At 40.1% G+C, this 14,264-nt stretch overlaps 1 protein-coding gene across 1 annotated transcript in view; it reads left to right on the top strand.

Moving 5' to 3' along the window:
- Window positions 1–14,264, top strand: part of LOC124258140 — a 99,407-nt gene continuing 85,143 nt past the window's right edge. The window contains exon 1 of the mRNA XM_046692216.1: window positions 1–37. Within this exon, the coding sequence (XP_046548172.1) occupies window positions 30–37 (8 nt within the window). The 5' untranslated portion in view covers window positions 1–29. The remainder of the gene's footprint in view (window positions 38–14,264) is intronic.

The raw sequence follows: 14,264 nt of genomic DNA, 5'->3' as shown, positions 1-14,264 counted from the left end.
ATCTAATAACCCCGGCATATTTAGCTGATATGTGTAGGTTAGTATATATGGACCTGACCTACATTACTATGCATAATTATAACAAAAATGTATTCTTGTCCTACTAGTGACGGTGGCTAGAGTTTGATAAGGATAAATAAGACAAAACGATAAATTTAATATTTGAAATGCTACTATAGCCTCTAATTGTAACGATGACTTGCGCTCAGTGAGTGCTTCGGAATCGATGACATGCACTTCAATCTGTATCACAAGACTGACTTCTGACTGACTGATCCATGCATATCACCGCATCCCAAACTGCACAGATACGTTCTCATGATATCAATAAGTGAAAAGTAGGTCCCAGACTCAATTATAAACTGACGGGCTAAAGAAACGTTACCACTTTGAAATTGAAACTACCAAACATTCCATATTTCAGCTGCAATCACCATCACATAAAAACACATCGCCCAAACGTAACAATGACTTTGCCACTTGGAAATATGGCATGCAATGCATACTTTTTCACCACTTTGTCCAAATATGGTTTGCATGGGTTTTTTCACGACAAAGCACAAAAACAAAATTCCAAACGGGTATAAAATCAATACAAACGGGTTGTCAGATAGCCATTCTATTAAATGAAACCTATAGGAATGGCTCAATTAACTTTGAGGCAACGAGAACGGGCAGCCTCCCACGTCCACCTTGCAAGAACGCTTTGCTGTCATTGCGTCACCGTCACCGTTTGGAACCCTACTCCAACCCGAAAAGTACCTATCACACTTAACATCCAACAAGTTGAGAAATTCATTAATGCGATTTAGATTGGGACTATCAAACTTAATGATTAATGAAGGAAGACATTTGTCCATCGACAGATATAAAAGAATTTGCCCATTGTGTAAATTATCTATTGAAAACGAAATTCATTATTTATTTGTCTGTCCCTCTTACATAGATTTACGTAATCAATATATTCCTGAATGTTACCTCTCCAAGTCACCTACTGTAGCATTGAAACAAATCCTGTCTACTTATGACAACTGTATTAGCTTAAAACTATCACAATACATCTACAATGCAATGTCCAAGCGTGATATTCTGTTAAAATCATATCTGTAACACTCAGTGTGTGATTGTATAATGCATGCAACTCTAATGTATATGGGCCGGAGGCCTGGAATACAATAAACATCTTTGACTTTGACTTTGACTCATGCAGCGATATTGTGAGACAGGACTGACCTCAAACAGGCCACTATCAGGCAGACCTCGACAACGCCCCAGGAGGACCAGTATCTGCGCACGCTCGATCTCAGAAACCGCTTCCTGACGATGACCTCATCAGCGGCGCATGGCTTGGGTTACGGTATAAGCCGATACACAGGGTGTCCTCCCATTAGGCAGACAGCTAGTTCGCAGACACCTTAAAACAACAACATTTACGGTTCAGTGAACATATTATCTACTACCTGTAACCTACACATAATAATGGAATAGTCCAAATAAAAACACAGGAACAAACTGAAGCTATATTATTTATTTTGAAAGATGGATGAAAAGATTTGAATTTTTATTGCTGCAATATAAAAACAGTTTATTTTCATAAACATTTCAGTTTAACCTTCTAGTCTAACGGGAATCGGCATCATCATATTGAAAACATTAGCTTAGCTGTTAGAAATTGCGACATATAGCCATGGATGTGAGAATGTTTTTCATTACTTCCTTGAATGTCCAACTTATACTACTCAAAGACATAAACTGTTACAATCTTTAGAAAGTATTGTTAAAATTAGAACACAGTTTTGCATTAATCGTATCTTACATGGCAATGCAGGTGTCTCATTTACTGCAAATCAGAATGTTTTGAAATATGTACACACATATATATATATATATATATGTGTGTGTGTATATATATATATATATATATATATATATATCTATCCAACAAAACGTTTTCAAAACGTTGTAACTTCTGTTGTACATATGCTATTTTTGGGAGGGGGCTTTTCTATCAATAAGTACAATCAAACCTCTCAGTGACAAGCCTGTTTTTATATTCGTTAGTAATTGATATTAAAAACAATTTTGAGAAGAGAAATCATTTATCATTTAAACACAACAAAGTTCTATTTACCTACAATTAAACTTCTCAGTAACAAACCTGTTTCAGGCTCACCCTGCTCTACTCACTAGACAGTGGACTGTTCCATAATACCTGTAGGTGTTACCCTTGTTCTAGTTAAGTGTCTGTCAATTGTCAATTGGGTGTCTGTCAAATGGGGATAACCATACACAGTAGCCAGACGACTGTTGACGAAAGGTCGCTTAGCTTTGACACTAAATGGGATGAGTAGAGGAAAATGTAGGAAATCATGACAACAATACCAGTTACCTCCCAATTTCAATAGAAATCGATGAAGCGTGAGCGGGTGTACAATGGAGTGAGGTACTTGAATGTGCAGTGGACCGAAGAAGACTCCCTAAAGATGTGGTAACAAAGGGAACAAAGGAAGGTATTGAATTGAGCGGAGTGAATGAGATGACACAGGTGATCGTCGTCTGCTAGCGCCCCGTCTTGAATGGGTTGGATGTGAATAAGAAAAAGTCCGTCTGCTTTAAAACTGTCGTCTCCTAGCGAACCACTTCCGGTTTACACGTCCGAGGAAGGTTGCTGAAACAGCCTCGTTGCGTTGTGTGTGGGTGTGTGGTGTGTGTGTGTGTGGGTGTGGGGGTGTGGTGTGTGTGTGTGTGTGGGTGTGTGTGTGTGTGGTGTGTGTGTGTGTGTAAATGTAATCGGTATATTTAATACATTTGAATGAAATTGCGGTCATGTAGGAATGTATGTGCGTGTAGATTTTATGCATATATCTGAACATGAATATATGACACCTTTCAATAGATCCATTACGGTTCTAACCACGACATGAAACATTACTATGAGTGTGGCTAGCAGTTCGTATTTATAAACACATCGTAAGTAACAGAATTCTGATGAATGAACTCGCCCGCACACATGTCTAGGGTCAACATAACTCTGGGTATTTTCAGACCATCCAACTGTAAACAGTTACACGTTGATAACAGGAGGGTGTAGCGTTTGTTCGGAATGCACTCATCCTTGTAAAGGTAAATCCATGTAAAAATACGCGTTTAAACTCACAATTTAAATGATGGCATTACTTTTTAGCTGTATTGCTATGGATGGGAGGTTCGTAGATCTGTGAAGTGTGTATCGATGTCTGTCTAGGGACTACACATATATTATCATCTAGGTATATAAGGATTATATTCTAAGTATGCACACACAAAAATATGAATCAAACTAGACGTGCGGCGTTGACTCGGCATTCTCTTCTGACTGTTAGACTGATATACTAATGACCGGTATTTATTTCCTTTCTCCTTAGGCTTTTGTGATCTGTTGCGCATGCGCCAATGTCCTTTGAGACTGCTTACAGTTCAGTTCAAGATGTCTTACCTGTGTGACGCATGTTCTGGGTGGCTGCCCGTGGAAGCCAACGATGAAGACCATCAAGGATTATTTACCTGTGTGTATTGTAAGACCAAATTAAAATACACATACCATCGCTTTTTAGCGCATAGTCACAAGTGTGCTGTGAAGAAAAGAGTGTCTTCTAAGATTCACTCCTGCACGTGTAAGATAGTATAAACTCTATGGTAGTGTAGCCTGACAAACAGTTTAACTCTCGCCAGCAAACGGGTTGGACGTGAACAACATGAAGAAAGCATCAGAGATTAGACTTGACCCTAGAGATATATTTAGGAAGACCACGTTAAGAAAGTCACAACAGAGAATGAAACCACCAGCACCCAAGAAGTCGATGCTGAAGACAAAGAAGAGACAGGTAACACCTAAAATGAAAACGGTGACAACCCAGAAGGGACAGAAGACAACACCCCAACCCAAGAACATACGATATATGTCAGAGATGCAAGCTGTAGTGAATCGGGCAAAAGCTGCTTTGAAACGAGCGGAAGCTGACTTGAAACGTCAACAGTATAAAAGAAAGCTTGAACCCTGGTAATCTGGACACTTGTATAGGATCACGATGGGAGTGACTACCTGTCTGGACCGAGGGATCAGGTTTACACGAAAAGATAATCTACAGAGACATTGGCAGCAGATGCACGCTCTAAACGTACCTCCTCCTCTGGATAATGATGCCCCTCCTGTAGGTAGCGAGCCTCCTCAAGAGAGACATCCTCCTCCTCAAGAGAGACACCTACCACCTCCTCCTCAAGAGAAACACCTACATCCTCCTCCTCCTCAAGAGACACATCTACATCCTCCTCAAGAGAGACACCTACCTCCTTCTCCTCAAGAGAGACACCTACATTCTCCTCAAGAGAGACACCTACCTCCTCCTCAAGAGAAACACCCTCCTCGCCAAGAGGACCAGCATCAAGAACGGTTCAGGTTCCTGATTCCGTCGAATGCGCTCGTTGTGGGACCCAGTGGCTGTGGAAAGTCTGTGTTTACCTCTCATGTGCTCCGACATGGCCTGATCCAACCCCGACCTACCCGCATTGTTTGGTGTTATACTCAATGGCAGCCCTTATATCAGGACATTAGCGAGCAGCTGCCTCAGGTGACCTTTGTCAAAGGAATTCCTTACGATATCTTGGACGAGGATTACTTTGATGCTGGCCAACGGAACGTATTAGTGTTGGACGATTTCCTGGCCGAAGCAAAGAACGACAAACGTATTTCGCGGCTGTTTACTCAAACCTCCCATCACAAGAATGTATTGATCTTTCTCTTGGTACAAAATCTGTTTCCGAGAGGAAAAGAATCGAGAGACATTGCTTTGAACGTGCATTATGTCAGCTTGTTTCATTCCCCCATAGATAAACAGCAAATCAAACTCTTTGCCCGTAGAATTTTCCCCGAACATATGGATCACTTTATGGCTATGTATGAAAAGGCTGTTGAAACACCCTATGGACAACTCACCATTGATCTAAAACCTACCACCAAAGATAAGGATCGATTGCAGGTCAATCTCATAAAAGAGGAAAACGGGCGAGTCAAAGCTCAGTGTGAACAGGATCTGCATAGGGAAAAGTTGACTACAACAGAATCTCTGGATAGTCCTCTGACTGAAGAAGAGAGACTGCCCCAACATCAGCTCACTCAAACTGAAACCGATTCAGACACGAGTAGTGAGACATCGTTGACTATGGCCACGGCTTGCGCAGATTGCGGAGTGCTGATAGATAACGTGCACGATCTTCAGCAACATATCAAACATTGGTGTCCGGCCAATAGCCTTCAACCTAAGAGAAAGCGCGCCAGACTCGAGAGTGATGATAATGACAGTGACTATGACGACCTAGCCTCTTCCCAGAAAGGCAGTGGTCTTGCCGTCAAACATCCTCGTGGGAAGCCAACATTCACTGATATGGAAGCCGAGGAGTGGCAAAATGTAGGCTTACAACGCATCTGGAAGCTGGTGTACGACATGTTCCAAGACAAGATGAAACTGCAGAGAAAACAGTACAAGAATGGATTGAGAGAAGATTGAAACAGAGGTGGGAAGATCTACTGCGTAATACTCTCATCTTTGCGGTGGAATATACCAAGTACTTTAAAGAGGCACCTCTGTTTCAAAACATGCTACACAGCCTGGGAGATATGAATCCTTCCACGGAGCAATCCGTTCTCAAAAATAAAATCAAACTCCTCCTGAAACCCAAGATGAAAGAGATCCTGCCTTTGATAGATATGCCGGAAATAGAAAGTGAGACTGAATCTGATAGCGTTGCAGAGGATAACGACGGTGATGACGAGGAGGATGACGTGGAGGAGAATGTTTGAGGAAATAAATACCGGTCATTAGTATATCAGTCTAACAGTCAGAAGAGAATGCCGAGTCAACGCCTCACGTCTAGTTTGATTCATATTTTGAAAACACCTCATACACTGAGGCGCTTGAACGATGAGAAACGCCGAATTTTCCTCTACGTGAGAGGAGTTGTGAAACTGGGACCCCCTGGACGGACATCGTTAAAGGCAGTGGATAAAACATAGACTATTGATAACCACTCAACCTTAAAACAGCATAGGAAAGGTGAACTGAATATTCAACAGTGCGAAATGTGTTTCAAAACATGGACTTGCCGTTTAAACAATCGCGCCTTGAAGCAGCAGCCTGTGTCTAGAGTGACTGAACTGTTGACTTTAATGTTTCCAGAGTGAATCCTATTGGCCATTCGTATATCACAGCTTTGTATCGAACCGATTGACTTGAATCAATAAATGATATGAATGGAATTGCTTGTTATGTCGGGTTTTTTTTGTGTGCATACTTAGAATATAATCCTTATATACCTAGATGATAATATATGTGTAGTCCCTAGACAGACATCGATACACACTTCACAGATCTACGAACCTCCCATCCATAGCAATACAGCTAAAAAGTAATGCCATCATTTAAATTGTGAGTTTAAACGCGTATTTTTACATGGATTTACCTTTACAAGGATGAGTGCATTCCGAACAAACGCTACACCCTCCTGTTATCAACGTGTAACTGTTTACAGTTGGATGGTCTGAAAATACCCAGAGTTATGTTGACCCTAGACATGTGTGCGGGCGAGTTCATTCATCAGAATTCTGTTACTTACGATGTGTTTATAAATACGAACTGCTAGCCACACTCATAGTAATGTTTCATGTCGTGGTTAGAACCGTAATGGATCTATTGAAAGGTGTCATACATTCATGTTCAGATATATGCATAAAATCTACACGCACACACATTCCTACATGACCGCAATTTCATTCAAATGTATTAAATATACCGATTACATTTAACACACACACACACACACACACGGACGCACGCGCGCACACACACACACACACACACACACACACACACACACACACACACACACACACACACACACACACACACACACACACACACACACACACACACAACGCAACGAGACTGTTTGAACAACCTTCCTCGGACGTGTAAACCGGAAGTGGTTTGCTAGCAGACGACTGTCCTAAAGCATAAGAACTTTTTTCTCATTCACATCCAACCCGTTCAAGACGGGGGGGGGGGGGGCGCTAGCAGACGACGATCACCTGTGTCATCTCATTCACTCCGCTCAATTCAATACCTTCCTTTGTTCCCTTTGTTACCACATCTTTAGGGAGTCTTCTTCGGTCCACTGCACATTCAAGTACCTCACTCCATTGTACACCCGCTCACGCTTCATCGATTTTTATTGAAATTGGGAGGTAACTGGTGTTGTTGTCATGATTTCCTACATTTTCCTCTACTGGGATGACCTGAGATCATTGTTGAGCTGTAGCAAGAAGAGAGATGTGATGTTAAGATTGCAATATTGCTCAATGTTAAAAAGTAGTATTGCAAAGTTATCCTCCTCGACCAACTGCATGGTTGTGTTGGGGCTGTGTTTCTGGAATGCTGCATTATCATACAGAGTATTTCATAACGTTGTTGCAAAACAACCTTGTCCTTGGTACAGCACTGTCATTTAACAAACCTTGTTCCAGGAATCCTGACACTTACCAGAAAGCGCGAGAGTGTGTGAAAAACATACTCTCTAAATGTATTAACCAGACCCAGATGCTACTTTCAGAGCTGAGTAAGAAGATGCAAGACAATCTCTGCGCCAACTTGGACAGTGAGTATAGAGTATATATTTATGTACCACCTCGACAGATTTAATTTAAATATTTTTTTCCGCATGCTTAATCACAAATATTGGTTTCATTTCCAGTTGGAACAGAATATAGATATTTACACGAGGGAATATCACAGGTGTCACAAAGCATCGACAGTTCAAGGAAGTAAGACAATCAAGTAGGCAATAGACCCGTAGACCATGAACCAGATCGAGTATATAAAAACTACGTTAAATCAAACATCTTAGTGAATTATTTATGAAAAATGTGAATGTAAGATTTATATTTGGTACGTTTTCGTAATTTGAACAATCAAAATTAGGAATTGTACTTTCCTATTAGTAGCTACAAGACCAAAGAAAATCATTAATGGCGCCTTATTAGAGAGATGTCGATGTTATATCTCAGAAAATATGTATCGCTTTTATAGAAGCCACCGAACTCACATAGGATAAGTTTCAATGCCCTTTCCGTCATCTTACGAAATCTCAAGTGTATGATCTAGCACTTGTTTCAAGACTGGATATTCTTTTGCACTGACGTTTTCTATTTATGGATCACTGTCAAGCATGTCGACCACAGTGACCAGCGAAACGTGAATGTATACTGTTCCACCAGTGGAACAATCATATGCAAGGGCATTTTCACGACGAAAAAATACAGGCACATATCTTGAAGTAAAATAGCGGATATACACAAAAGCGTGGACATTGCTGGACATGCACAGAAAGTTGACTTCTGGAGTAAGTCTTCTAGATAAGAGGTTACAAGATATACTATCCCAAAAAAGAAACGCATAGGCCAGAAATCTGTTGCGAAAATGTTGTATTTTAAAACATGTATAACTCGTCCACAAATAGTCTTTAGAGCATGAATGTTTACATCAGTTCAGAAGAAGGAAATGTCTATACAACCAAGTGGATAATTTTAGATAACGGAGACGTTGAGCACGATGGTGACGACGTAGCACGGTCCCGACGTCGGGTCTCCAGGCTTTCAGTCCAATCTCTCTCAACCTGTTCTGTACAGTTTGACCGGATATCCACCGAAATCCAGGCACCCTGGTTGCTGTGGTCTCACCCGTGGCAGTACGATCACGCAAATGTAGTACCCGGATGTACCGATCTTGGGCTGCACTGGTGACTCGATGTCTGCCTGTACGGAGTCATTTGTTATACCTGTTTGGTTGTAACGAGCTGCAAGCCGTGATATCGTGCTCTGACTAACATTCAAACGACTCGCAACAGAAGATTGGTAATCTTCTTTCAATGGTGATATTCCGTATCGCAGCGTCAAGGCGTGGCCTAGTGATTTGACCTTGAAACTCCTTCAAAACGAATGCCGATTTCCGAAGTCGATTTTTATCATGTGCAATTATGGAAAATCATGTTATCAACACTTTCGTTACATGTTTTGACGATTGTTTGAACACAATAGGTAATTGATAGATTTAAAAAAATACAAAACGCCTATGCGTTTCTTTTTTTTGGATAGTATGTAACTTCAGTATTAAATACAGAACTATTTGGTTTCTGCCTTAGATGCTCAGATAAATGGTACTTTTCACTACAGTCACTGAAATAATACATTTTTGGCACTGCCCTTGTAACCATGACAGGCGTACTGCTCTGCGGCGTCAGGCACAAACTACGTTTTAGACAAATGTTGTAAATGGTTCTTGCTAACGGTAGGGCAGGACACTTTTACTGTTTTCGCGAAGACCTGGTGTAATCACTAATTTTAAATGATCCGTTCATTTAATTTTCATAGCTATTGTTCCCTTTACACCAAAGGGAATTTTTTGCTGTTCAGTATTTAACTAAGCATTTGTTTCTGAAGAATTCAACATAACCTGCATGTTTGAAATGACGTCCAAACTAGCGGATTGCAGCTCTACCTTCAACGATTATATTAACCTCAACAGTACACAGTTTGACCACAAGACAACTTGTATGTGAGTATTCCTGTTATAAAATATCTGTTCTTTAGATTATAAAACTTGTGTGTATATGTGTCTCAAATAGATAAAAGGGTTTGGTGGTGAAAAACATTACTGCAATTCACATTGCCATAAACCTGATTAAATGACTGTTGGTTGTTTGCATCCTTTTCTCCCCAACAGTGTTATATGTTATTTAGAATAACATACTTATATTTATGAACAGGTTCTTAAGATATTTACCATTCCCAAATATTCCTGGCATAAGGAATACGACCATCATATTCAGTAATGTCGTAATTAGAACATCATCCGTAATTAGTTATGACATGCATTTTTTCGGCCATCATCTATATATAACAGAGTTATAATACCTGAACATCAAATTTGAATCTTAATGTGAATAAAAGGTTGATTACCTTTTGCCACTATATATGTGTGTATTCATGTCAGGTCAGAAAAGCTGTCATCAGTTTGTGGCAACAAGTACCTGTCAACCTGTGGCGAGGCCACGCGCCATATCTACGAAATGGCCTATCCAAACAACACAGAATGTATGGCTTATTACTTTACTCTAACTCTGTTTTATATTGAGACATTTGTAAACGGTGAATACAGTAACAGGTTCATACAGTCATTATCTTCAGCCACGATCTGACACCACCTACATCCACAGTATCTGTCAGACTCATAAGGTGTGCTACTGCCAGAACATTATGCACGCACACATTTCTCAAAACCTAAATCCAATACATGTATCTCTTAAGCAATGTTTGGTTGTAAAACATGTTATTTTGGTATTGCATTAACTGTATTTCATTATCGTTTTACACCAAACAATATACTAAAATACCCGTTAATTATGGGGTTAGAATTGATCTTCAGTAATCCATACCTGTCACAAGAACCGATAATAATGTAAATAGATCTATAGGAGTGCACCATTGTATTTCAGATTTCAGGTTCCTACGACTTTATCATTCATGTGTTGACTTTCGTTAGGCCTAACACCCAACAGTTTAGACACACCCACCGTGGACTGTTCCACCACTAAAAACATACGAAGGAGCTACCATCAATGCTTAGTCTACAACAGGATACTGCTCCAGTTCCCGGAAAACCTAACCAGTGAAGACACTAGCCATCACATTATGAACGCTATGACGATGGATGATAATCTGTGCAGGTATATAAAGTTTTAGTAATCCCGTACTGTCACCTCGTGGGAGAGCTGAAGGTCGCAGGTTCGATCCCCGACCGCGTCATACCAAAAGACGTTAAAATATGGTACTTGTTGGTCCCTGCCTGGCGCTCGGCATTAATGGGTACAACAAGGACTGGTCGGCTCGGAGTCAGTATAATGTGTCTGAGTGGGGTATGGTATGGTATGCGGCATGGTATCTCAGTGGGCTAGCGCTATAAAAACAGCTTAAGTCTGGGCTAGTACAAGCAGCCGCACATACACATACACACGCATGCATGTCGTGATATGAGCGAAATATTCTCAAGCACGACGTTACACCCAATTTCACGTCACCTGTCACCTCGTGACCCTTTAGTGACAAACGCCCTGTATCATAAACCCTGGTAATTGTAAATGTGCAATCTGAATAATGGAAGTCAGAAAATCCTTTCCTTAGTCATAAGAAATCTCGACATTTTCTGACAATACATGATATTGTAAGGTTGTCCCCCTGGCGTCTGTTGACAGTTTCATCATTATCTATTACACTGACATTGCTTCAGTCGCCACCAGATAGTGCACCATGATTGTTGTTAGCAAGCTGGTAAATGAAGCTAATTTCCAAATTAGCCATTAAGCTAGTTATTAATTTCACCCAGAGAGACAAATATATATTTGTGTCTTTCTTAACCAGTGACACCAATTGTCAACTGTTTGTGATCACAATGTTTCATACTTCTTTCAACAAATGTACAAACGTTTTATGCTTTTTATAACCCTGTGAGTCCCCATACTTTCATTTTCAACATTCAGTATTTCTCTGTGTTTATAACTGATGCAAGCATTTTAACAATTCCAGAGGTTATGTCACGAATAAAGCATGTGAACAACCTTCTAATGACACAAACAGTTAAGGGTATGTTTACACTAGCTGTATGTGACTGATATCCAATGATTTTCTAACATTGCTTATAAAATAAAACATTAACTACAATGAAAATTATTTTAAAAGAGCTCCTCTCAAAATGAGGGAAAGCATGACATCATAGTGAGTGTTACATACATAGAATACATATTTATCACAATATGAACACATTGTCGAACAGACGTAACCTTCTATGTCATACAGTAATCTGAAGGCCTACCAGCAGGCAGTGGACTGTACTCTGCATGTACAGACGCAATGCAGTGATGACGCCATGAAGCCCAGGGTGGCCGACTCCCAGACAATGCAGGATGGCTTGGCCAAACTCTGTGGTCATATCGGGGGTGAGAAGTTCAGCATGAGTTCGTTGTCTACACGTGTATGTCTTTACTAAGGGAGTACTGAGACGCAGGCGAGATATGCTTTTTGTCAAATGGATGGTGTATTGAGGTTGATAACAGGTAAATGAGTAAATGAGGTGTATGAGTAACATACACACGAGAAGCTGCATAGAATGTACTAGACACCATCTTATTCACAACCAAGTAAAGAGCAGACTTGATATTCCGAAAGGATATCACAGAATGATAGAAGGAAACTTGATCAGGCTCAAATCAGAAAAAAAGTCCCACTGTGGCACACCTCACAGACGCGTGCAAAGGCATGTCAAGTGTCCGCCTGTTGTTTTATAAATATCCCTAACATATCTCATTTTTGAAATCTTTACTGAGGCCGCTAATATTCTAACCACGTGGAAACAATATATGAGGCTTTGGGAAAAGTTCGCGCAGAAGAGATAGACCGCTACCTTGAAACGTGTTCTGGTGTTGGCGCAATATGTGCGTCTTCATCTCCGAGCATCTGGTGCCATCTCTGATTCTATATAATCATTTCAAATCAGTTTTACTTTTGCCTTATACGCTGTGGAATATGTCAGTACTCAAGACAGACTGGTTATTGTCTGAAGAAGGATTCCCTAAGCATTTATTGATTTCAAGAGTCACTAAAATGCTTTAATTTATTATTGTCACTCAGAATTGAATGTTGTAGTTCTATAAGTGTGTATGCTTGTTTTCAGTGCCGCTAGTGCCACCCAGAACTGTCTGGTGTCAACCGTGAGCAGCTGCAGCAAGACGACCGTCAGCATGTTCAAGGACGTCCTACTTAGCCAATCCCCGTCTATGTGTCTAAAACAGGCCACTGGGTCACCATTGATTGGCTAATCTACATCGTCACACAATCGCGATTGTATTGCTGTAGAGTGACAATAAATACATCCAAGTAAACACATGAAATGTATGTCAGGGTTGTGTTCCATTCTTTCCTGGTTTGTATAGTTATTTAAAATGTTACTCTATGTTTATCTGACAGTGTATATAGAAAGAGATAGAAGCGACAAAACCCTTTCCACATTCATAAGAAATGTCATTGTACAGTTGTGACAATATCATGAGCAGATATTTGTTTCAGCAGAAATACATCTGTGCGATGTTGTTTGTATGCAAATCGGGTCTGAACCTGACAATCCAGTGACAGTCACCGTGGGATACGATGACAGAGCATGTGTGTATGAATCTCTATGAAATAGTGATGATACCTGGTGTTCGCGAAAGGGAGAGCCTATCCTTCCCCACAGGGTGGCACCCGTCATATACATATGCTAAGTCTGGATATTTGTTCACCTGAAATATTTCGGGAACGTATCGGGAATTGTATCGGATAGGGGTGACTATTGGGGTCTAAGGAACTATTGCGATCCCGATAGACTATTGCATGTTACTATTGCGATGTCGATAGACTATTGCATGTTACTATTGCGATGTCGATAGACTATTGCAAGCTACTATTGCGATAGCTATGGCAATAGTTCAGACGAAATTCAAATTTCAGATATATTGCCATTTTCTACCAAATTCTTTTACATTAAGCTACTTAAACCATAAAATGTGTTCAGTAGTTTATTCCTTATAACTTTCAGGTCAGTACCTGTCAAGCTGTCATGATGACTTCTTAGTGAACATGATTTAGTATTAAAACAATTCGACAACAAGCTAACACATTCACACAGGATTTGATACTATTTATTACAAAACTGTGGTTTGCAGACTCTTTGATCCCAACAACTTTATATGTAAAATAACATACAAATTAAACAATAAATACTGGCTCTGTGGCTCTTCACATTTGTGACAAATGGTCACCTTTCAGTTTCAATAGAAAACAGTTACTGTGTGTAAAGGTTGAAAATAAAACAGTTCACGGGTAGATATTTTTTTTAGTTTTAACAACATGAAGATATATCCAATGCACTGAACAGTCAACAGACACACTAGATTTAAAAAGGACAAAATCTTTTGTCACTATGAAAGTATCAAGTAATCTCACAAATACACCTGTCATCAGATAACTCGGTGATTCAAGTTGAAAGTTAACATAATTGGGAAATGGCAATATTTCACAAGAACTCTCATTTTACTCAAATAGTGTGATGAAGGCATATAATAATTTGTCCAACTTTCCAATTCTTCTT

Source organism: Haliotis rubra, unplaced genomic scaffold, assembly GCF_003918875.1.
Source record: "Haliotis rubra isolate DU_JTF1 unplaced genomic scaffold, ASM391887v1 Scf1170, whole genome shotgun sequence".
Classification (NCBI taxonomy): domain Eukaryota; kingdom Metazoa; phylum Mollusca; class Gastropoda; order Lepetellida; family Haliotidae; genus Haliotis; species Haliotis rubra.
This window is presented reverse-complemented; position numbering and strand designations above follow the sequence as displayed.